The sequence below is a fragment of the Colius striatus genome, chromosome 4, assembly GCF_028858725.1.
Source record: "Colius striatus isolate bColStr4 chromosome 4, bColStr4.1.hap1, whole genome shotgun sequence".
NCBI classification, from domain to species: Eukaryota; Metazoa; Chordata; class Aves; order Coliiformes; family Coliidae; genus Colius; species Colius striatus.
The window spans coordinates 24,078,769-24,103,785 of NC_084762.1; the positions used below are offsets into that span (position 1 = coordinate 24,078,769).

Genomic DNA, 25,017 nt, shown 5'->3' on the forward strand with positions numbered 1-25,017 from the left:
GTAAGAACACCAAATACAAGCTAGGTAGGAGTTTTACCATTGTGGCATGAAGACTTTTAAAGGAGCAGTGGAACCCAGTTGATGCTGGGACATGGGATTTCTCCTTCCACAGCTCCCAGAGCCCCGTCACGTGCACTCTCACACTCAGGCTTCTCCCATTGCGGTGTGATGGATGCAGCTACTGCTGGTTTAGCTTGTGAGTCCAGCCAGGAGTGAGGCTGAGCCCCTAATGCAAAACAGCAAGTGCACACACATGCAGAGACAAGATCACAGAGCAAGCAGTGCCTTTACCAGCACACACACAGCAAATGCACTCACATAGATCCAACAACACAGCCCTATCTTATCCCTCCTCTACAGCCCAACAGGACTGAAGCTCACTAGCAAGACAGGCAGGCCCCTGCACTTTCCAGCTTCACAGGGACACCATGCTTAAGGAGCCTTCAGAAATATTGCCATGGGATGTAAGTTCATCTATACCTCTGCCCAGACGCAGAGCCCCTTTATCCTGCCAATGGCTCCAGTCTGGGCTCTTTCCAGATGCTGGATCCCTCCTGGTTGCCAGCTAGGCCACCCTGAAGTTTTCTACTGAGTTTTATTAGTACAGGTTGCACGCATGCCCACATCCCTACAGTGTCTGGCTGCAAACACGTTGGCTAGCTCATGGCTGGCCCTCAGATCCTTAGGCTCCTTTGACCCATGGCCTATTCCCCAGTAAAAGGTGCCCAGAGCTCCTGATAACACACATCCATGAATGTAGATGTGGCACAGAAAACAAGGTCTAGCACAAAATCGTAAGAAAAAGTATTTAATAAGAAGCTGAGATATACTGCAGTGATGTGGCACAGGGCTCTGTCAGACAAGAGCACTGCTTGCATGAGATTGTCCCCTTTTATCTCCCTTTCTATTTTTCCACATATGCACCCATTTGCACCTTGACCCTTTCCTTCCTCTGCTCCCATCTCCTCCCAAACATGCCCCTATTTTTTATCTACGAATCCCATTTTTTTCTACATTTTTTTCCCTACCTAAAATTGGTATTTCTGACACCATTACCTGCGTCCCCTCAGCCTTGCCTGGTATTGCTGAGACAGCACAGTAGGCCTTGCAGGGTTCCCCCCCCAATACTCCCTGGAATTGTCAGTGAAGTTTGACCATCTTCCCCTTAAATATCAGTGAAATCTGTCCCTGTTTCACAGCAGCTATCTGATTTTTCATGTCAGGAATGGCAGTTTCTCATAGTCTTTTCAATTGGTGAAGTCTCAGGCCAGGGTCTAGACATCTGCCTGCATGACGTCAGAAGATTCATTTCAAAGACAGAAGCAAAAGGTAGGGCCAGACACTCTAAATTATCACGGGTTTAGTACGTGACAGTGCTAAAGAGCTGCTTCTGGAAAACAGTCAGGATGCAATTATCTCCCACACCCAAATGTCTGGTTCCAGGTTTCATAAAGCTCCAGGTCCCTTGAGGAGATGCTGGGCCGCACGGTTCGGAAGGCACTCTCGAAGTCCAGGAAGGCAATCGGACGCACCTGGTCTGGCATGATGGTGGCAATGTCCGTGGACTGAAGGCTGCGGATAGGGCCCAGGGAAGCTTCTCGACAGAGCTGTGTCATATCTGCCCCAGAAAACCCATTAGATTTCTTAACTATGAGTTCAATTTCCTCCTCCTTTAGAGAGCAGTGCTCCTGAGACATTAGGCGGGTAACAATCTGCTTCCGAGCTGAGGCTTCTGGAAGAGGAATGTACAGTCTCTTCACTAGCCTCCTGCGGGCAGCTTCATCAATTTCTTGGGGTCGATTTGTTGCTCCAACCACTAGAATACGATCTTCAGAGGAGGTCGTTGCCCCATCTAACTGGACCAGAAATTCAGTTTTTATTCTTCTCGATGATTCATGCTCCCCATCTCCACGCTGAGACAACAGAGAATCAATTTCATCAATGAAAATCACTGCTGGTTGTTGACATCGCGCCACAGCAAACAGGGCACGGACCATCTTTTCCCCTTCGCCCACCCATTTTGAAGTCAAAGAAGAGGCACTGATGCTAAAAAATGTTGCTCCAGACTGGCATGCAATGCACTTGCCTATAAGAGTCTTGCCAGTCCCAGGGGGGCCAAAGAGAAGAATTCCTTTAGGAGGACCACGTAAACCGGTGAAGATGTCCGGCCTCAGCATGGGCCAGACTACAATTTCTTTTATAGTAGCTTTAGCGAATTCAACTCCGGCGATGTCATCCCAGTTGACAGGAGGCCCATGGTCCATTATCTCATGCATGATGAGTTCAACCATTTTTGGTTCTATGTTTTTCAGTCGTTCATCTACAGGCAGCAATGGATCCGTTGGTCCTCTCGCATGAGGTTTACACTGTGCTCCTCCATTTTCATTTCCGTCTTGTTTTGGAACAGGAGGGACAAACTTGCCAAACGGACCCCGAGATCTGCCTGCACCCAGTGATTTTTTTACACCTCCATATGACGAGATAGGTGCATGTTGGGGTAAGTTTTGAGATTTCTTTTGCTGATCCACCCACAGCTGCTCTTTTGCAGTTTTAAAACCAGGAACATTGTTTTCTTCATTTCTGTTTCTGTACCCTGAAAAGCTACAGGCCTCTGTACTGGTGGAAGCCCGGCGTGGGGCAAGGCTAGGAATCGCCAAGCCACCTTCATCGGCCAGACCATAAAATGCTTTTCTTTTTCCGGAACTTGCGGCCCACACAGGACCAGCTGACTGATTGGAAAGGAGCAAATTTTGTCTGTCTCGACAGTTATCTGACATTTTCAGAGAATTCCTACTTGTCACTTCTTTTCTTCCAAATAGTGGAGTTGCCTGGAAACTCATACAAACCTGTTCCTTTAAGGAGGCTGACAAGGCAGGAAGCATATCCAAAGATTTGGTGACAGGAGGCACATCGCTTTGAAGAGACGTTGAAGATGAGGAATGCTCAAGGAGATCTGGTCCCTGACTTGCAAGTTTTGCTGAGCCAGCACAGAGCTCGGTCTCTCTGGAACTGCTGAAGACACCAAGTTTAGGAAGACCTGGAGCGGCAGACGCATTGACCCCTTTATCAGGTAGCACACAGGCATCTGCTGGTGCCACCTGAGAGCTCTGGAAATTTTTGCCAGCCTGCATCCTCTCTTGCACACACTTTAATTCAAATACATTATCTGTTGTCAAGGCAGATTGCCACTTGTCATTGTCATTTTGCTGACACTTTGCCAAAGTCAAAATGTTTTCAGCATAGTTATTCAAGCCAGTCTCTGTGTTGTCAGAGTCAATAATTGCAGAGTATTTTTCTGCGTACTTTTTAAACAGGTTGGCAGCACAGACCTGAGAGATCTCAGAGTTTGCCCATGCATACTGAATATGCAGGATTTTGGCACGATATTCATCTGCCTTCTGTCCAGGCGTGCAAGTGCCAGAGGTAATGGCAAAGTAACTTTTCTGCCAGTCGCTCAGGTGCACGCTGCTGAGGGTGGGGGTTTCCATCACTGACACTGAAACATACAGAAAATATCTGTTGTTACAGAATGCATTTCACAGCTATTTGCTTTGGCTGCCTTCCCTCTTTCCTAAATACATGTACATGAAAACGTGCATTATTTTAATTGAGAGAAATCACACAGTAGATTTTGTAAGCTACTTAGCCAGTCTGCACACTTCACCATTTTCAATGAGCAACCAGCTTTGTCGTGTGAAGCCATTTAAACTGAGGTTCATTCTCTTTTTTTCCTTGTTCAAAGGAAGAAAAAAAAGGGGGGGAAAAAAAGTTTGTTTCTAACCAGAGGTCTCCTGGGGAAGTAAGCAGACTGCAAAGTATAGTAACAGATGGCCAAACAAAACCTGGCCTTGTTAAATGAAACCACCAGTGCTTTCACTCTTGACAGAATACTGCACAGTACAGAGGAGGACAGATTACACATCCCTGTCAGAATGATGAAATTTATTACAGTGATGGTAACACAAATGAAACAACAAAGCTAATAAAAAAACTGCATACAAAGTTTCTGAGGGGAGGTAAAAGTGGAATGAATAAGCCTGAATATAGTAAACTTCCAGATTAAGAAAACAGAGATTCATAGCAAATGTTCAAAACTTTTAATTGCATTTAGAACATACTAAAATGTCTTCACTTGACATTCCAGAGAAAGAATGTTCTTCTGTGTTTAAAGCAATGCTTGTTTCTCAGTTTTAGAAAGTGTAATTCAAATTCAGCATTTTTTTTTAATCACAGGATGACATTTGGATAGGAATGAGCATTTTGCCAGACTTGGAAAGATATGCTCATGTTTACTATGTACTTTCAAAGATGTCTTTCCTCTGCAATGTATCATGTGCAGAGATAATAATTCATCATGTCAATAATTCCTTATTTCAGAGGAAAAAAAGTTGACACTACTACTGCCTCAACAAGGTTTGCAGAATGCCGTTCAAATGCCCTCATTCCAAGCTTCTCACCTGTCCACAGAGGACATTCATCTAATATATATATGATCAAAATATATAAAATTCTAATGTTGGGGTTTTTTTTAACTTCAATATGTACTGGGGTGTTCCAGCCAGAAGATACTTAAACCAAAAAATGTTAAAGTGGAGGTCAATATACTCTGCACCCTTTCTAGTAGGGTACAAGTCAACTTTAAATCTTCTTCTGAATCAGCTATATACTATGTATGAGCACAGATTAAGCTACAAGTATAAAATACGTACAAGACTGGGCAGAGAGCACTGAAGGAACCCAAGAAGGGGGAGGTCCTCTCTATTTACATACAAAAACTTTTGCATCAGTGTTAAGACAACAAAGAGCACAGTATGACTATGGCAGGAGAGGTTATCCACATAATAAAACACAAAGGAGATAGTTTGGTTTTGATTTCCTTGCACCTCAGAACAACTTTGCAGAGCTGTTTAAAAAAGTAAAAATATCTTCTGCCTGCAAATTCAGTGCATTTACATGTGAAGCTAATTTTAAAAACAAAACAAAACAGAAATATAAAGAGTTCCTCTGAAAAATTACTGTCAACTCCCACCCCATGGGAAACCAAACTTGCGTCTGCCGAGTGAGGTGCAAACCCCACCATAACCCATCTGCAGCTGAGCAACAGATGAAATGGAGGTGGAAGGCCGCAGCTTTTTATTTCATTTCTCTAAGCAACTACTAAACAATGTGCTAAGCAACTATCACTGGGCACATAACTTTTGTTACTGTTAAATCAAAACCACCTCACTAAACATAAAAGCTAAGTTTGGAAAAAGTTTAACAGAAAGCACTTGCTTCCATGAAATACTTTCATCATTCAGAATACAAAATCTCAAGTTCAGCACCACTTCCTAAAGATACAGTAATCATCTTCACAGCACTGAGGGAAGGTCATAATAAGTGAACACTGGTAGCTTGCTTAAAATCTCAGGTTTCAATTTTTCTTCTTGATTTCTTCTTCTAAACTCATATTTTCTCCCTAGTCTTTTCCTCATGAGACAGCCAAATGCATATGCAGACAGTCAGTCACAGTCAGTTCCTAGATGCCGTGGACGTCATACTTTCACAGAAATGCCTGAAGGTCGGGGTTTACCAAAGCATTGACAACAGTAAATTTCTGGCAAGGAAGTTTCGACCTCAGCCGAGGGGTAAGTAACTACCTGACAAAGCCACGTACCATGATCACACTCATACAGGAACATCTACACCCATCCAAAGCATGGGGAAAACCTGCTTGCCTGAGGACAAGAAAACGAGATGGGAATCGTACCGGCTGCCCAGGGCAGGCTCCGCCTCCTCTGCCGCGGCGGGCCACACACAGGCCGACACTGTCCAGCCGGCAAGGAGCTAGGGCCCCTCTGTGCCGAGGCTATCGCCGGCACGGCTTCAAGCCGTCCAACCCCCTTCACCACATCGGGTTCGGGGAAACCGGAACTACAGCCCCCAGGGCTCCTCGGCGGCAGCCGTCCCTCCACACCGGGGCGGAAGGACACTCCACACACGGGTTTCGAACGAGGCCGGGCTAGGGGTGAGTCGCCGGGGCAGGCTCCGCCGCGGGAGCGCAGTGAGTGCCCTCGCTTGGGGGGAGTGGAAAAGGTGCGACGGTAGCGAACCGTCGGCCGTGGTCTGGAGGGGGATGGAGCGGGGGAAGGAGAGTGAGGCACCTGCGCGGGACTTGGGTAGGGGAGGGTTCCGCAGCGTAGCAGAGGCAACTGTGCCAACCCGCGCCCACTCCACCCCGCGCCGCACCCCGCGTAGCGCGCACCCACCAGCCGCCGCCGTCAGACGCCTCTCTGGATCCCGCGCCCACTCAACCCCCAATCCCCGCCCCACGCCCGACCACCAATCGGATAACAGAGTTCTGGGACGCGTAGCCAATCAGAGATGGCGAGGGAGGGCCGGGTGAAGGAGGGGAAGATTCACTGCGCTAACGTCATGCCCTCGGCCTTACAGGGGCCTTGGAGAGAGTTAGGGCGTGCGGGTGAGGTCTGCACGCGGCCCTTCCCGCCTCCTGATTGGCTGCGCCTGAGGCGAGCCAATAGGCGCGGGATCCGTGCCTCGGGAGCTGGGGCGGGGCGGCGCGGCGCGGCGCGGCGCGGGCGCAGGGTCCGTACAGGCTGTGCTCGGCCTCCGGCTGCCGGCGCTCGCCCAGGCCTATCCGTCTCGGGAGAGCTTCTGTGACAAAGGCCTCGTTCTGCTGAAAGCTGCAGCAAGGGGAGGACGAGGCAAGGGAATTTGAAAGGTGTTATTGCGTTTATCGCCGGCCCTGCCCGGTCTCAGTGACAGCCAAAAATGGAAAGACGGAGGCTGAGACGTTGCTGTGCGGCCGAGGAGGCGCGTGGCCCCGCGTTCATCACGCGTTCCGTGCCTGCGGGAGCGGCTCCTGTGTCAAACGCAACGGCCACCATACGGCAGGCCCTCTGTATGCCCTTTATGGAGGAGGCCGGGTCAGCAGAGCTCTTGGCGCTCTCTTCAACAACAACCCCCTGTGCAGGGGGAGCTCCCCAGGGGACACATTCCACAGGAGATGCGTCCAAGTGAAAGCCCTGGCTCTGGACATCTGCATGTCCACTGCCTATTTCATAGAATCATAGAATGGCACGGGTTGGAAGGGACCTTTGGAGATCATCTAGTCCAATCCACCATTTATATCCTTGTAAATATTAATGAGATCCCCCCTCAGTCTTTTCTAGACTAAATAGCCCCAGTTCATGGCCTCTTGTCTTCTCACTGTGACACAGACTATAAGGCTACCACGGCCACCGCAGCAGCACTGGAAGCTGATGCTGTCTAATGTCCTCAGGAATAGCAGCTTCTAAGCAGGTCTTTTTGGGAGAACAGCTCTGCTAAAGGTCTCAGCAGCAGTAGCTGTAGTCTGTGTCAAAGGGAAGAGAGGAACACCACGATGCCTTACATGGCAGAAGATGGTGGCCCAGGTGGGTGTGCTTATGAACGGAATCTGGTGGTGGAGTCCTTACCTGGGTCACGCCAACCCACATTCAAATTAGCACACCAGCCTAGATGCAAATTAGCACACTATGCTGCAGTTACACCTCATATTTGTCACTTCTGTGTGGGTGAACATTTAATTTCCTGTGAGAAACATTTCTTACTGTCAGGCTTTTGTTATACATCAAGCTTCTTATACCATTAGCACAGACAGCATATTAAACTGTCTGCACTGCTATGCAAGCTGCCATCTAAGAAAAAACTGGGGTAACATTTATAGTTTAACACTGCTGCCATCAAATTTCCCCCAAGATGTGCTTGCTTGATTTCCCTTGGGTTGTACAGTGGCAGGGAGTGGAGAAGCCAGCAGTTGCAAGCTCCCCTCGGGAGCCGAGGCTGCAGCCAGGCAGGACTGATGAAGGTGGCCAACTGCCCTGCCCTGCCCTACCTGGTGGTCCCTGAGCTGCCAACAAAAGCTGAAGCTGGGCAAGCCAGCCCCAGCTGCAGAATCGTGCAGAACTTTATAAAAAGGACAGAATTGTTGGGCTAGATGATCTCTAAAGGTCCCTTCCTTGGTTACGGCCAGGCATTTTTCATACTTGTCTTACTGAGGAGGAAACTTCGCACAGGAAGTCTCATGTTTTAAAACTAGGGCACTGACAAGACCTGAGTAGGGAAGTTGGACCCTTTACAGTGCATCTGGCGTGAATAAAATGGGAAAAGCTTGATTAAGAGCAAAGACAGACAAGAGTCACAATTTTGTTTCCATTTATTAAAGCTGCCAATTAAAACCTACATGTCTGTTTAGTAGGCTTTGGATACAGATTTTAAAAGAACTTGATAGCTCACACATTATAACAAAAAAGCACTAAATGTCTGATTATTTTTCCATTTAGGTCATACAGACAAAGATATTATCCGTTGACAGTTATTTAATCTGTCCTTAACACCCTGGCCTTCAGAGTTCTCAGAGGTTTTATTTCTCATTTGCTCCTATCTTCAAGCAATTCCAGTTTACACATCTCAAGGTTTAGACTGCTGTTGTAAGGCAACTGCAACATGAGTAGTACTCATCAATTATGGTATCCTTACAGAAGACAAAAAAAACCCCACCACTGTGAGCAGAATCTTGTATGTAAAGGCATGAGAAAATTAGAAATTTAATAATTATAATGCAGTTCAGAGTACATTAATGATACTTTCATAATTACATTTTTCAAAATGTAACCATCTGTAATAAAATATATTTGTAACCTCTCATTATTACTAAGAATGTAAAGTATCGTACTAGCACTGTGCTAGTGTTTTGGGTTTTTTAAATAAGTATAGTTAATGAAAAGTTACTTTTTTACCTCTTTCTCCAGTAGCTGTACTATCTCCCTTGAGATGTGGATATTCTACTTAAGTACAATGCTAACATTTTGAAATTATTTTTAACATCAAACAGCATTAGTCGGCACAGATTGTATTAGCTTTTTTCACACAAGGCACGATAAATTCAGGTTCGCATATTAACTATTCATAAATACAATATTCCTCACAGATATGTTGCAAAGCTACAGAATAGAAACAGCAGTCACATTGTTCTCTTAAAATGTTCTTTTCAACACTTTTGTTCTTGAGTTGATTACACAGCCCAGATTTAATTTTCAGATGATCTAACATTAGACTAACATTAATAGTCTATAGAGGAATTATCATGTGGGGAAAAGAGGATATGAGAGACAGGCCTTCACCAGTTACATAGTCAAATCATCCCATAATTTCAGGAAGTCATAACTGTGAGCTTCACATTTCTGCATTGGGCTGGCCACGGGGAAACGTAATTCCAAAGAATGTTGAACTGAGTGTCAGTTTTGGCTAGAGGGACACATGTCTAACTCCAGGCTGTTGGGAGTATTTCACCTCTCTTGGGTTTGGATGTGCATCCTGCCTGCGTCCCTGTTCTACAGCAGTTTGAGGCTCACACAGGCATGCATCATCTACTCTGCTCTGGTTTCCATGGAGAGATTTTCCACCAAAATTCTCTTACATTCAGTCTAGTGGTTTCTCACTTTATGCATTTCTTTTTCCAAACTTAATTACTTAATACTTAATTACTTAATACTTAATTAATTAGATGTTAATTTCAATTATGTGACGTAAGCTGAAAGCAACTCCATTTCATTTCAGTGGAATTATCCTGGATTTACTTCATGATAGCTTTGATCAGAATTTCATCCTTTTTATTTCTTTTTTCTCCTGGACAGACCTGGTTATATATCTCACATCCAAAAATACTGGCCTGTCTCATAGAGAAGGTGTAATTCTTCTCTAGCTCCTAGATTCTAGTGTTTTCATAATGTAAAGGCTGTAAAATTGTATCTCTGTGAACCATATGTGCTATGGATGATCATTGTTTGCCAAGTCATAGGAACTGAATAATGTTGTTTAAAAAAAACCCTAATAACAGAGAAAGGAAAAAACTGCCAGCACTTTCTGCTCTCTTCAGTCTACCAACCTGTTGCATTGTGCTAGTAAAGATGCATTTCATATTGGTTCTACTGTAGAGAATGATGCTATCAAAATTTCTAATATTGTAGGTGAAAGTAATGTCTTGTGGAATGGCTCAGATAATGCTCAAATAATACTTGGTTTTGCCAGCTTAATTTGTCATTAAAGAAACTGAAATCAGCTTTTCCATGTGGGTGAGTAACACAGCCTCTGGCTAGCCTTACAGAAGGGCAGTATGCCACCACTTCCCCTACTGTCATGGCTTCACCTGCTGGAATTTCAGATCTTGGTTATTTTTTCCTAAGTGCATTATGTACCACTTGCACACACATTAATACTAATCCTTCCCCCGTTTGCTCCACAGAAGTGATGAGGAATCAGCAGAAGAATCCACCTGGTCCACAGTCTACTTCTTTAATCCCTTCCAGAAAGACAGTGGGTAGGAGCAGACTGTGTTAACTGTTCTGGTGTATATTGCATGATCCACTTGCAACTTCCCAAATGTAGAAAGTATACTTGCAAGGGATGGAGGAAGAAAACTGAGTAAATGTGCAACTGAGTAAATGAGCAAATGTTCAAGATGCTTTAGAAATTAATATGAACAGTAAAAGAGTAAAAGTAATGTGAATATAGAAATGGGTCATTCAGATTGTTTTTCTTGGAGCAGCTATTTGTTTTGTTCTTATTTACATAGAAATACCTGTCTAGAATTTATGTTTTCAAAACAGCAAAAGTACTTATTAAAGTGAGATATTGAGTTCCATTTCACCTTTTTACCTGCCTTGGACAGGATGGTTTGTCAAATTTTTGTCAAGTACATGTTATTTGACTTCCTCTGAAGGTTAATTGTTTTCCAGTATTTGCATATTTCATGGGTCCCTGTCAATGGAAGACAACCACAGATGGGGGCAACAAAGCATGTTTTAGGGGTTGTCTTCATTTCTATATTACATTTTATTATCTTGTTTGTTAGCTAATTGGAGAAACAGAGTAGTATTTTTGCTCTCACATTTCTCAGCACATTTTGTCAAGGATTTGTTAGCTAATGAAGTAAGCTTTGGAGGCCGTAAAAAGAAATCACAACTCTATTTCACAAAACAGAGCTTATAGATTATTTTCAAGTAATCACTGCTTATAATAACTTGGTTAAAAACATAGAATACCAGGTAGCAATGGCTTTTGTCAAAACTCTTAAGAAGGAGCTCTTTAAGAGGCCTCAGTATGAATGATCAGCATAATCAGCTGAGATTTGACAAAATGGCTGTTTTAAAAACAAATCCTTTAGGACAAAATAGAGAACCTGCCATAAGGACAGTTAGTATTTAGTTAGTGCTCACTCCCCCCAATCTGGTTATGTAATGAAAGAAGTCTTGAAGTCCTAACTATATTTACAAAATTACTGCAGCAAGTGTTTCATGATGTAACAGTGCCCCAAATCATGACAGCATTTGCGTGTGTGTCTGTTTAGATGGGACCTGAACAATGTTAAAATCAAGTTGCTGAACTTCCTCCCACTTGGATTCTTTCTGTAGTCATAGTAATGATAAATCTGCATAATATTAAATCACAGTTTCATCTGTGAAGAAAGGAGTGGGTGTACTAGAGGTTAAAAGGACAACAGAGGGAGCACTAACCCTTCCGTTTCCAGTGCTTGCTTTGATAAATGCTTTTGATTACAAAACGGTAAGAAATGACAGCTTGAGCCTCCATAGTTATGTGCATCCTGGAAACAGGCAAGATGAAACTACATTACAGAAAAGGAATGGCTAAGGTTACAACACAATTTGCTGGCAAGGATTTTGCTACTGCAGCTGGGCTATATAACAACAGATTTTTTTATTTTTTTCCTTCATAATTTGACTGCCCCTCTGCCCCTAAAATAAAACTTGGCAACACAGAGAAAGCCACTTAATTACCTTCTCTCCACTTCTACTTTACTACTGTTACTGCTAGTGGTGGTTTTGCTCCCATGTTCTCAGAAGATCAGTTGCCAGCTGTGAGATATGCTGCCAGGCAAACTTGATGTGGGTGGATTCCACTGTGCGGGAACAAATAGCAAAACGCAGCACAAACTTCTCTCGCAGGTGGCATGGGACCAGATGAATCTTCTTGGCGTCATTTATGCTTTTAAGAAGTGCCTTATTTAGTTCATTTGAGCCCTGAAATCATTGTAATGCAACAGAGGGTGTGATGAATTCCAGAAGCAAGTTTGGAAAATATAAATCCCACCAAGCAGCCAAGCCCAAGTACCACCAGTAACACATGGCCACTTTCTCATCTCTCGGTGCTTTGCCATCAAAGGATTACAAAAACGTGAGGGCACACGAGATAATTTTTCAGCCACAAAGAGATTTATTGATTAACTGGGGTTTAAGAGCAGTATTCACACTGGGGCATTTGTGATAGCTGACTGCTTCTTTGTGACCTAAGGTCATCAGCTATGTAGCTTCATGTAAATGCATTCATCGTTGCGTCCATTTCATTACAGTTTTCTCAGATTACTCAGACAAACATGGGAGGAAGTTTTGCAATGAACTCTACTAGCATTTGTAAAACAAACCTGTTCTCCACTTAAGCATGGCTGCTGTGAGAGAGTCTTTCCCTTAATAAAAAAATAGTTAAGGTAATCTACTCCTGGCATAAGTAATTTTCATACAGTCAGTAGAAACCCTAAAAAAATATTTGGCTCAAGTTCTATAGGAAGTCTTTGATACAGAAGGGTACAGATTGAGTTTGGGGATGGGCGAGATTTTAGAAATGCCTTTCCACTGAAAGTAAACAGTGTTCTGCATTCCAGGAAATAAAGATATACATGTTAAATATTTTGCAGAAGGGCAGAGGGACTCCACATGCATGCAGTATTGAATTTTATCTCCTTCTCATAGACTTAGCTCTCCTTGTACTCAAATAGTGAAGGTGAGGATTTCCCTAGCAGGAATATAGCAGGAATGCTATAATGGAATGCTATATGCTCTTAATATCAAATCTCAAAAGAAATAGAACTGCACGGAGGAGTACTGGTTCTTTTACAGGTTCAGCTAATGTTGAATCAATCTTTTTTCTAGTTCACGCCTGTCAGCATTTGAGAATAAAATAAACGATATCAGATTTTCAAAACCAAATGAAAACAATGAAAGAAAGAACCCCAAAAATCTTAGGATTTTTGTCTGATTTAGGACCACAGGATGAAGTATTAGCTGCATGTCTTTGACAGTCTTTGTTACTCAAATTAAAGGAACCCATCTAGCTAACTCTTATATCAGCAGACCGAAAGATGGCCTCAGTTTTCCTGGTCAGTTTGCCATAATAGCTTAGGATATACCATGTTGATATTGAGTGCTGTAATTTTATTCTTTGGCGAAGCATCTTAGTTGTTGTACAGTCTTCACTCTTTCTGTTACACTGCTGGTAACACAGAATTGCAAGAGATGCTAGGAGCCCTTTTACCGTGGTGAGGTTTAACTGACCACTGAGATAGAGAGTTGCAAATGGACAAATCTATCTGTTCAGGACTAGTTTTGTTACTGTAGCAGCATAGGTCTTCTTGAAAACATCCATATCAGAAAACATGTTCTCTCAAATCTATGCAGCTGTGACTTGCCTACTTAACCTTTTCTATATAAAAACAAAGCATAAGCTAGACACATTTTCCTATTGGCACAGAGGATAAATGTACTATTCTCATGTTTTTGGATCATATTAGAGTTAGAGCTGAACCAGAGTCAAAACTTAGCACAAGTTGTTAGGGAATTTGGATGACAGTCTGAAATTCATGGCTTAGCCTTAGTCGTCTTGGAGATATTTATGCAGTTTGAATGCTCTTAAGAAAGGAACCAACTCTGATGTTTTGCAAGTGCCCATCCATTATGGGTCAGTCACTGGTGACAATGATATACTGCTTTTTTAGCAAAGGTAATCCGTCATTACAATGATGGTCCTTGCCTTTATTATGAAATGCATAGCACTAACTTTTTAGGCAATAGAAGCAGCTATATGATGTTAATTCCCTTGGCAGGGGTGAAGGGAGGAAGGAGAAGGATTTGTATATTGTTCTTCAGTTTTACTTTCACAGCTGTACCTAGAGGTTTCTGTGACACTCAAGTGTCACGCCAAATTGAAGTTAGCAGTGACTAATCCTCTCCCAGAGCTTTGAGAAGCCAGCTCTGATTGAGTCTGTCAGCTTTAGCAAGACAATGTTCTCATACCCTTAGACAAATGACTAGTTTGACTTGCACCCATCTGTAGACGAGACAAAGGGGCCAAAAATTAACCCTTTGTCATGATGCATTTGATGAAATCGTTATCAAAATAATAGATCATTAGTCTTTCTGCTCAACAGTGTGAAAGACAAAAAAATAAAAGTTAAAGCTAAGAAAAAAATAGAAAAGGATTTCTTCAGAACAAAGGGAGGGAAAATAGTTTATACTTTTACAGTTGTGCAGCATTGCAGCTCAAGTCCTCTGTCTCTTAGTCCTACTGTAACCACACAAAAGCTACAAGCATCCTACTTCTAAGATGCATTTTTATACAAGTTACATAAGTCACAGGAAGATTTTTGCATATGATTTAAAAAGCAAGTAAAGCTGCAAAAATAACTATAAATCATTCTTCACTTAAAACCTTGTTAGTTTTGTTTTCATTTTTTGAACCAGGAAGGCAAATGAAGAAAACACTGATGTTTCAACATTGGCTTTCAACAGAATCACATCTTTATTCTAAAGCTTATAAAAAAATTTCTTAGCTAGGTGTCTAATATTTACCTTCTACCGTAAATTTGTCTTTCTCTGTAGATCTGACTTCTTCCTCTGGTTCATCATGCAGATGAACACCTGGTCTGATTAAAAGTGATGATTCCTGTGTTGCTATGCTCTATTTCACTAGGACTGTTTCTTTAAAGTAAATGTAGAGCCCTGACTAACAGCTGTTTCTGTATCTGCAGAACTAGTGTTTGCTTTTTCCATGGGAGAGAGCAGACTACAACCAACATCTAGTTATTGTGCAATAAAAGCTGTAGGAACTATTCCTCAAAATGTTTTAAAAGTTCTGTTAAGAAAGAAATTATATTCATATTTCCATTTTTTCTAAAATACCACATTCTGTAAACTGCTGAATCCTCTAGCACCATATTTTATTTTTTCTTTAAGTTAAACAACATAAATTAAAACAACATTATTTTCCTATTCCAGATGAACTCACCATTACCTTTTTGTTAAAGATTTGTTAGCTCTCTCAGCCAACTGCATCAAACCCGGGTAACTGGTGTAACTGAATGACTGAGAAAAGAATTTGTGAAAAGTAGTAATACCACACTACTCAGAAGGAGCCAAGATGTGTTTGTGAGCCTTCAGAAAAGCTAAAAACTCATTCAAGTATCGTGTTTTGCATGATTGTGCAAAACACCAGTGTTGTTATTATTGCTTGGTGTTCAGATCCAGTGTCACAATCCAGCCCTTTACAGAGGCTGTAGTTGCAAGCTCCTCTATTAAATGAGTTCTTTACCTAAAATAAGACCCTGATCCCCTTTTTAATGTCTGATTAAACAAGTGAACCCTCCCAACTACCGAAGCTCTTATGCTCTTAGTGCAGAATGAGTTTTCTAGTTCCCGTCAGGCAAAGGCTCTGTGTCAATGAACTTGACATTTACAGAGGTTTTTGGGGAATGCAAGGCCAATAGGGGCAAAAAGGATTTTTCAGTTCAGCCAAAAAAAAAAAAGCAGACCACAGCCAAGGGTCTTTGAACAACAATAAAGTGGCTACTACTCTAATCTTCATCCATGACAGTGTGTGTCTATATATATATATACATACATGATATTAAACAGACACACATATAAAACTAACTTGATATGTAATACATATACATATACTCACACATCATACAAAAATATCGAGGGAAATATATTAAAACAGTCATCTTCATCAAAGTTCGTCAAGCATAGAAGACAGCAGTCATTTTGTATGACTGGGTAGACCATTTTTTTTTTGCCCTGACTATATATTTCCGTGCCCTAATATCCTTAAATTTCTCTTAAACATTTTACTAATTTTTCAACAAAATTGTCCTAAGCTTCTTTTTCTTTAGTCTGCTTTGACTTAAATGATCTCCCTTTATTTTCCTTTAAAAATTAGTGAGTGTATTAACTACAAAGAGTATACTCAATTGCAGGTTATTGTGTTGCTGTAAAACATGACAGAAGAAATGGGAGGTCTTAGCTGCCTTACCTTCAGCCGAAAACAGATTAGTCCCAAGACGACCTCAGCACAGATCTCAAATCTTTCATCCTGAAGGACTAAATGTTCAAACTGATGTGACAGACTGATGTGCTGAGAAGAGAAAGACAGTATCTACATTGTATATATTTGATTCATCAATAGAAAAGATGTGCTAAATTGTTTCTGTTCCTAATCTCTTTTCTGTGTTCCCTCTTCTGATATGTGATAATATTCACATATCACCATCTGTTTATGTTAACTTACATCTCATTTATGACTTCCAGAGACCATATTGAGCAGTTACTATATTAGTAGTTCAGTCTATCTTAGGCACTACTAGTCTGTCTCTTAATGAAACATTTTGGCACAGTTTTAATAGTATATTAATAGTAAAGAATTATAATAATTCTTCTTTGGGTTTTCTACCACTGTCAGTTTTGGCTGGGAATGGCTAAAGAGCCCAAACATTATTATGGGGAAAGCAGAGATGCACAGATACATGGAGAGAAAAGGATCATGATTCCAGTACAAAATAAGTTGAAAAGATATGATTTTTAGAATAGTTCCCTTAACAAAAGAGTAACTATGATAAAGGGGAGAACGTGCTCAGTCTTCTGACCTGGGTGCTCAGGTTCATTTGAAAAGAAGGGTGATAGCAGCATACTCAAGAAAACACATAGCAGATCTGAGCCAACCTGTTTACAAGTTACTGGGGCAAAACCAGTGACATTGGTCAACAAAGCACAGCAATTATTTATACACAAAAAACCAGTGCTCTTCTAAAATGAAACAAATCGGAAAAAATACCAACATCCATACTAATAACCATCTGAGATGTCTTAACATCAGTCAGTGATGCTTGCATTCTCATATCACATTGCACCTTCTTCCAAACAGAAAATTAATTCAAAAGCACTTGGAAAAGAAAACCCCATATCCTCATCAGGTACCTGCAGTACCTTATGCAGTCTCCCTCTCACTGGCTTACTGCCCTATAAACCCCAAGCTTAATATAACAACAGTAAGCAGCTGTTAGTTTGTCTTCATATAACAGCCAGTCTACAAGAAAAATTATCAGCAACATCTATCATGTTTAAAGTTTCATATCTTTATATATTTATGATTGCAAATAATTTTACAAAAAAGAACCAACTAAGCCTATGTCTTTTCCTGCTTTTGCACTTTGCCTTTTTGCAAGTTCAAGGACAGTCATCAAACAAAACCAAAACATTTCACTTTGGGCCGGGGTTAGATATGGAATGTTTAATCGCACAGGAACTTTTTCCAAAAGAGCACGAACAAGGCAAAGCAGAAATTGCAGAAAAGAAAAAAAAAAAAAAACAACAAAACAACCCAATGCATTTTGCAATCTTAATTATAGCTTTCTGTTTGTTTATTTCTTAACATAGAAAATCATTGTTTATATTGAATCAAAACATTGCTTTGAAACCTTCATGTTGGGTGTACTATGCAACCAGCCAATATCACTGTCATCACCACTTCCTCTCTGTTGTTTGTGACATCCATCTATCATCTCTCTCTAAAATTAGACTGAAAGCTCCCTGAAACAGGAATGAGAACAATAAAATGCCCAATCTTTTCCAAGGCATTTGAATTTTCTGCTAATATAAATAGCCTGAGTTTACAGCTATGAAAATTGACCAAAAGTTTATCTATACATACAGATACTTGCATACATAAATACATGGAAAATGTATGGGAAATATGCATACATGTAGTAATGATCTTTTATTGTTTCCTCCTATACTCATGTTCTGTAGCCTTAACCAAACTGATATCTTTTATACAGCTCTGCAAAATTTCACACTGTGTATGCTATGTCTTGGAAACCATGTTCACAACTGTTCAGCTGCATGTAATCACCAACTGAATTTTATCAACATTTACCTGGGTAAGAACTGAATAAAGTAAAAATTTGGCTTACTGCAAATAGTTTGTACAAGGAAACTCTGGACCCATGCTGTACATTTTATAGCTGGTATTTACGGCCACTTTTTGCATGAAAGGATGTTTCATGAATTTGAAAGAAATAAAACCAAGGAAAAATAGAGAATATTCAGTGAAACACAAATTGGTGTTCTGGAATTCTTCTGTATTTATGTCTGGATGCAAGTACTTTTATCCATAGGAAGAGTCTTAACTTCCTATGCTATTGTTAAGACTCCCTATTGAGTCTTAACAAGTAGCAATAATTTCTAAAGCCACTGGGAGGCACCAAATGTTTTAGATTATCCAGAAGCAGAGAGAAAGGGGAGATTTTACTGAAGTTTCACCTGATGTAGCTTTGCATAACACATTTGCCCAAGGCCATGCACCTTTGAACTGCATGCTCTTATCCAGAATTGCACAAAGATTTTTGAAACCAAACGTAATTAAAGCCAATAAAATTAAACATTTTAATGCCTGGAAGTTCTGTGAAACCAAAGGGCTTTTAGGAACCACACCTCTGTCTGTAAGTCTGAGAGCTGTACCCACACTGCACAGCAGTAACTCATGGGAGGATAGGTGTGGCTTTAGTGCTTCAACTTTTGAAGACACGCAGGTAAACTTTGAAAATAAAGGCCTGTTCAGAGAACTGTCGGCACTGAAACCAAGGGCAGGGAAGAAGAAAAGGTAAAAACTGACAGGCTGTTCTCATTTTTTTGCTGAATGTGTACCTACCAAGCCTGACCTATGGATATTTTTACCCTTCAAATGCTTTTGATTTTGATATCTTTGTCATTCTATGTCCTTAGCAGGATTAAATTGAAGTTGACAGTGAAATATTATTTAACCTTTTAAAATTATTTTATTTAACACTGTTATGTAATTTAACAAAAAACCTGGCCGTACACAAACCGACTCATATACTGTTTCTAGGAATATCCTTTGGACAATCTCTTTACCATGTGAGTTCCCAAAGTGGAATCCAACAGACCATTGTTCTTTTGCAGAGAGAAGGGAATTGAGAAACCAAGAAAAGGCTAATTCATTTGGTTATTCAGGAGTAAGGGAACTGTCTTACATAATCATTAATGAGAGAAGTAAACTTGTGAGGCATTAAGATGTGGTCTCTTTAAAAATCTGTGGGTTTATAAGCATATGTGTGAATATAAATATAAATGCTTCTGCATTGAGGTATTTAAACTGAATTTCAATTTTTGGGCAAAGCCTTCAAAAACTAAACCAGTTTTTGATTGAACAGAGCTTCTCTGAAGCATTAGAGTACATTACTGTGCATATGCAAATAAGCATACCTGCCGAGCCTTGATCACTTCATAGTTTTCTTCCTATAGGTTTCACGTGTCTGCCTGCCTTAGCCTGCATCTCAATTCACTGACAGAAAATACTGTCAAGAGTCAACAGACATTTAGACTGTTGAAATGTTCTCTCTGGCATTGCTCTTGTACAGTCCCAGTTTCTGGGTCTCTGCCATTAATTTTTAATAGAGTTCATTATGCTTGGCAAAGTCCTACAGAGGACTCATCTGAATTGGAATGTTCTTGGGGATCACATACAAAACATGAACTGCTAATTTCTCCAATGAGTTCTGAACTCTTTGAGTGGACTTAAGCCAGCAAACGGGTAAACAGATTGTAACTGAGTCATTTACAAATGGACCATTTGTGTCACATTTATACTGAGGAGCCCAGAACTGGACACAGGACTCCAGATGAGGCCTCACCAGGGTAGAGAGGGAGAAGAACCTCCCTTGACATGCTGGCCACACTCTACTTGATGGATCCCAGAATGCCATTGGCCTTCTTGGCCACGAGGGCATACTGCTGGCTCATATTTAGCTTATCAATCAGGACTCCCAGGTCTTACTCTGCAGAGCTGCTCTTCATCAGTTCAACCCCCAGCCTGTACTGGTGCATGGGGTTGTTCCTTCCCAGATGCAGGACTCTGCACTTGTCCTTGTTGAACCTCATGAGGTTTCTCTCTGCCCAACTCTCAAGCCAGTTGAGATCACGCTGAATGGCAGCACAGCCTTCTGGGGAATCAGCCAGTCCTCCCAGTTTGGTATCATCAGCAAACTTGCTGAGGGTACCCTCAGTCCCCTCATCCAGGTTGTTGATGAAAACGTTGAACAAGACTGTCCCCAGAACCCATCCCTGTGGAACTTCACTGGCCACAGGCCTCCAAATCAACTCTGCACCATTGATCACCACCCTCTGGGCTCTGTCATTCAGCCAGCTCTCGATCCACTCATCCAAGCCACAGTGCTTGAGCTTTCTGATGAGGATGTATGGGAGACAGTGTCAAAAGTCTTGCTGAAGTCAAGGTAAATGAGATCTGCTGCTCTCCCGTCATCTAGCCAGATGGTTATGCCCTCATAGAAGGCTATCAGTTTGGTCAAACAGGATTTCCCCTTGGTGAAGCCATGTCGACTCCCCCTGATAACTATCTTATCCTTCATATGTTCAGTGATAACATTCAGGATGAGTTGTTCCATCACTTTTCCAGGGATGGAGGTGAGGCTGACCGGCCTGTAGTTTCCTGGGTCATTCTTCTTGCCCTGTTTGAAGACTGGCGTGACATTGGCCTTTCTCCAGTCCTCAGGCACCTTGCCTGTCCTCCATGATTGTTCAAAAATGATGGAGAGAGGCTTAGCAATCACATCAGCCAGCTCCCTCAGCACTCTAGGATGTATCCCACCAGGACCCATTGACTTATGAGCCTTAAGCTTGGCCAACAAGTCTTTAACCTTTTCCTCTACCACTCAGGGCAAGTCCTCTGCTGTCCTGGCCATCATGTTATCCTTGCTGGACTGGGCTTCCCGAGGGTCAGCCTTCGCCGTAAAGACTGAAGCAAAGAAGGCATTCAGTACTTCAGCCTTCTCTGCATCCTCAGACACCAGGGCACCCTCAGCGTTTAGCAGTGGGCCCATATCCCTCCTCACCATCCTTCTGCTGCTGATGTACTTGAAAAATGCCTTATTACTGTCCTTAACATCCCTGGCTAAATTTAATTCTAGAAGGGCTCTAGCCTTCCTAGTTGCACCCCTGCATGCCCTGGCAATGTTCCTATAGTCTTCCCAAGAAGCCAGCCCCTGTTTCCACCTCTCATAGATGGCTGCTTTCTGCCTGAGTTGTCCCAGCAGAACCTTGCTCATCCATGGAGGCCTCCTACCTCCTTTTCCTCCTTTCTTGTGCATTGGGACACACTGATCCTGGGCTTGGAGGAAGTGGTGCTTGAAGACTGACCACCTCTCATTGGCACTTGTGTCTTCTAGAATCATATCCCATGACATCCGTACAAGTAGATCTTTGAAGAGGCCAAAGTCGGCTCACCTGAAATCCAGGGTCACGGTCCTGCTTTGTGTTCTGCCTCTTCCACACAGGATCTTGTATTCTACCATCTCATGGTCACTGCAGCCAAGGTTGCCTCCAACCCAGGCCCTCCTTATTTGTCAGTACCAGGTCCAGCAGCACACCCCTCCTTGTTGGTTCCTTGACCATCTGCGACAGGAAGTTGTCGTCAGCAATCTTTAGGAACCTCCTGGACTGCATGTGCTTGGCTGTGTGGCTATCCCAGCAAATATCAGGGTAGTTGAAGTCCCCCATGAGGACCAGGGACTGTGATCGTGAGGCAGCTCTCAGCTGTTCGTAGAAGGCCTTGTCCACATCCCCCTCCTGATCAGGTGGCCTGTAGCAGACTCCTACAACAATATCACCTGCCTTGCCCTGCCCATTAATTTTTACCTATAAGCACTCTACCTGCTCCTCATCCCCACCCAGACACAGTTCGGTACACATTAATTGCTCTCTCACATAGAGAGCAACTCCACCTCCACGCCTTGTCAGTCTGTCTTTCCTGAACAACACATAACCCTCCATGTCTGTGCTCCAGTCATGGCAGCTGGCCCACCATGTCTCTGTGACCGCAATGAGGTCGTAGCCTCGCATCGCACCCAAATCTCCAATTCCTCCTGCTTATTCCCCAGGCTGTGTGCATTGGTGTAGAGGCAGCGCAGGGGCTTACTCAAATACACAGGTTTCCCTGGACGGGTGCAGGAGGTTCCTCCCCAGTTTGGCTCTTCCTCAGAGTGGTCAGCCTTCCATATCTCAGCCCAGTGTGCAGATGAAGGGCACTTATCATTGCATTCCCTGTCCTACCCTGTTTCCCAGCTAGAGGGAACAGCTTGTCCTGTGTTGCTCTCTCCCCACCCCTCAGGTCCCTTAGTTTAAAGACCTCTTTATTAAATTTGCTAGTCTACTCCCAAATAATCCAGTGCCTTTACAGGGGAGATGAATCCCATCCCGTCCTGTCAAGCTGTAGTCCCCAAGGAATTGTTGTTGGTTTTGCTATCTTTGTACATGTCCTCTGCAGCTTTGGGACTTAACCTCCAAAATTTGTAATTTTTTTCTCCCCACATCCTTCAGATATTACTTTCCTCCCCTTTACCACTGCTTTAAAACCTATACTTTGCAATAGGTTAATATTACATGGTGTGTGGGAAAAGAATGCGTTAACTGGAAGGTTTGAAAAACTACAAAGTTATTGTATCTGAATCCAAGTCACACATTCTCATCTCCCAGGAATATTTATATTCCTAAATGCCTTCCTTAGTACAAGCCAGGTTGCAGTGATTATCTAGTAATTTTGATGCAGACTTAAGACTGGAAATGTAACAAACATGTTTTTCTTAAAACACATCAATTAAAGAGGAAAAAAAAAACCCAATATTTTTTTGGATGGAAGTTTACATCCAGAAAAAAAGAACTATTTAGTCCTTATGAAAAATTAAACATACACACTCAATTCAACAAACCCTTGTAAATCGAACTCTCTGAATTACCTTTACCAATAAAGGAACATATTAGTGCCTTATTTTGGAGCCAGTATCTTTAAGAAAATAATTATTTGCTTAGACTTCCTAAACTGTATTGTCACTGAAAATAAAACCTAAACTGTAATTATAGCACTATAAGACAAGCACTTTTTGTCTGGACAGTCAGGGAAATGTCTGAGACAAAGGGAAACTTGTCAAATGTAAATACTTGGCCTGTGGAAACCAGCCTGATAAAAGGCTGTGTAATCAATATGAGGTTTCCAGCCCTCTATTTTCCCAGTGAGACATCTAGCCCTACTTAAAACCTTGTTGATGATGTCATCATATTGAAATAATTGCAGTCTTCAGAAATCTAACCTGAGAAAGAATCCCCCTAAAAACTGTAATGGTAGCCTTGTAAAGCAATAACAAACCTTACATCAGTTTTTCAGTGGAAGAATATGTACCAGATTGCCACAAGGATGACAGAACATCAGAATTGCCACTGTGGTCAAAATTTATTTCTGAAAGCCTCATTAAGGAGAAAAATCTAATTGTGATATTTGTAGAGTCAGTATAAAATTACAGTGTGACAAAAGTGAGAAGTAAAGGGTACCATCCATCCCAGAACCTTTCCAAATCAAGACTTCTTCATCCAGTGATTTTACAGCAATGACAAAAGCCTTTCTTAGGAATTAATCTGTTAGGAATTGGATGGCAGGAGTTTGGGACATCCCTTTTTTCTATTGTACCTAGTAACAGGACAAGGGGTAATGGGATGAAGCTGGAACATTAAAATTTCCATTTAAACGTAAGAAAAAACTAGTACACTGTGAGGGTGAGGGAGCCCTGGCACTGGCTGCCCAGGAAGGGTGTGGAGTCTCCTTCCTTGGAGGTCTTCAAGACCCATCTGGGCATGTTCCTATGCAACCTGATCTAGGTGGACCTGCAGGGGGGTTGGACTAGATGATCTCTGAAAGTCCCTTCCAACCCTTACCATTTTATGATTCTATGATTCTACGAATTAATTTACTATCACAACAGAAAGGCAGGTATGTCTGCAGGGATTATGGTGTACTAGATCAGACTCTTAGCTAATGGCTATTTTCGTAAATATTTAGAGTCAAGTCATGGACCTCCTCTCAGCAGAAGTTTCCCTAAACTTCATAAAGATGAAAGGTAAGCTTGAATTTAACTTTACTACTACAGAGGAAGTATATATACAATTTAGACTGGTGCCAAATGTGGTTTTTGGTGACTAAAAAAATTCCTTATTTTTAAATTAAGAATAAACTTAGCATTTACTCATAACACTGTTAACAAACTATAAATTGTACACATTTTTTTTAAAGATATGTTTTAAACAGGAAACGAAGCAGCAGATGTAGAGATGACCAATGAGTTACTGTATCCCTTACTGATTATCTAAACATGCTATCAATGCATGCACATTAATAAAAAAAAGAAGGAATAAATAAACTTTTTTTTTTTTCAATAAAACCATGAATGTGCTCTGGCACAAGTTGAGGGGGAATTATGGTCTCACATTGTAGAAATTCCAAATTCCTTGACTTGTCTTCCCTAAAGATTAACACAAAATGGATGACAGCTTTGATCCTGCCTCAGTATGAAACTGTGACACTACATGAGGCAAACGAGCAGCACCTGTATTGAACCTTGCCTGCGCTTTCTCAAGTATGTAGAAGTCATGGGAAGTAGATAGGTATCCAGCTCATGTTCCTTTGCCATCCCACCCAGGTTACCCAAGAAAGCAAATCCCAGTCACCTTGCGGATGTGTTCCTGCAGTCCTGTGACCCCATACATCCTCAGCACGAACCAGAGCTTCAGGGAGCGGAACCTCCTGCCCAGGGGAATTTGCCAGTGCTGCAAGCCAGGGAGAAGGGATGGCACCCACGTTAGAAGTCACCATTGCAGTGATACTTCAGAAACTGTACATTCTAAAATTAGTTTTAAATGTACCACATTGCCACATCCTACAGGCAGTTGCTACAGGTAGGTCAAATAACAGTAGAAATGGCTGTTCCTGGTTAAGGCCCTGATGTGACTGTTTAATACTTAAAATTCTCAAAATAAAGTTTTAGAAGGA

At 41.9% G+C, this 25,017-nt stretch overlaps 2 protein-coding genes across 5 annotated transcripts in view; both read right to left on the minus strand.

Moving 5' to 3' along the window:
- Nucleotides 1–212: 212 nt before the first annotated feature.
- Nucleotides 213–6,272, minus strand: FIGNL1 (fidgetin like 1). 2 transcript variants are annotated; one of them, XM_061994951.1, is made up of 2 exons: nt 6,249–6,272; nt 213–3,496 (listed from the first exon to the last, which is right to left on the minus strand). In XM_061994951.1, exon 2 carries the CDS (start codon nt 3,486–3,488, stop codon nt 1,413–1,415), a length of 2,076 nt encoding a protein of 691 aa, XP_061850935.1. In that variant the 5' UTR covers nt 3,489–3,496; nt 6,249–6,272; the 3' UTR covers nt 213–1,412. The 2 variants fall into 2 exon arrangements, with proteins under 2 accessions (XP_061850935.1, XP_061850936.1); XM_061994952.1 differs by lacking the exon at nt 6,249–6,272 and adding an exon at nt 5,750–5,804.
- Nucleotides 6,273–8,214: 1,942 nt separating this feature from the next.
- The window catches only part of DDC (dopa decarboxylase), a 70,689-nt gene continuing 53,886 nt past the window's right edge, over nt 8,215–25,017 (minus strand). For all 3 annotated transcript variants that reach the window (XM_061994954.1, XM_061994953.1, XM_061994955.1), the window contains 3 exons: nt 24,696–24,794; nt 16,144–16,245; nt 8,215–12,080 (listed from right to left, as the gene is read on the minus strand). In XM_061994954.1, coding sequence (XP_061850938.1) covers nt 11,871–12,080; nt 16,144–16,245; nt 24,696–24,794 — 411 coding nt within the window. In that variant the 3' untranslated portion in view covers nt 8,215–11,870. The remainder of the gene's footprint in view (nt 12,081–16,143; nt 16,246–24,695; nt 24,795–25,017) is intronic.

Coding starts and splice junctions, on each gene's coding strand:
- FIGNL1 (XM_061994951.1), bottom strand. CDS start 3,488: ATGGAAACCCCCACCCTCAGCAGCGTGCACCTGAGCGACTGGCAGAAA.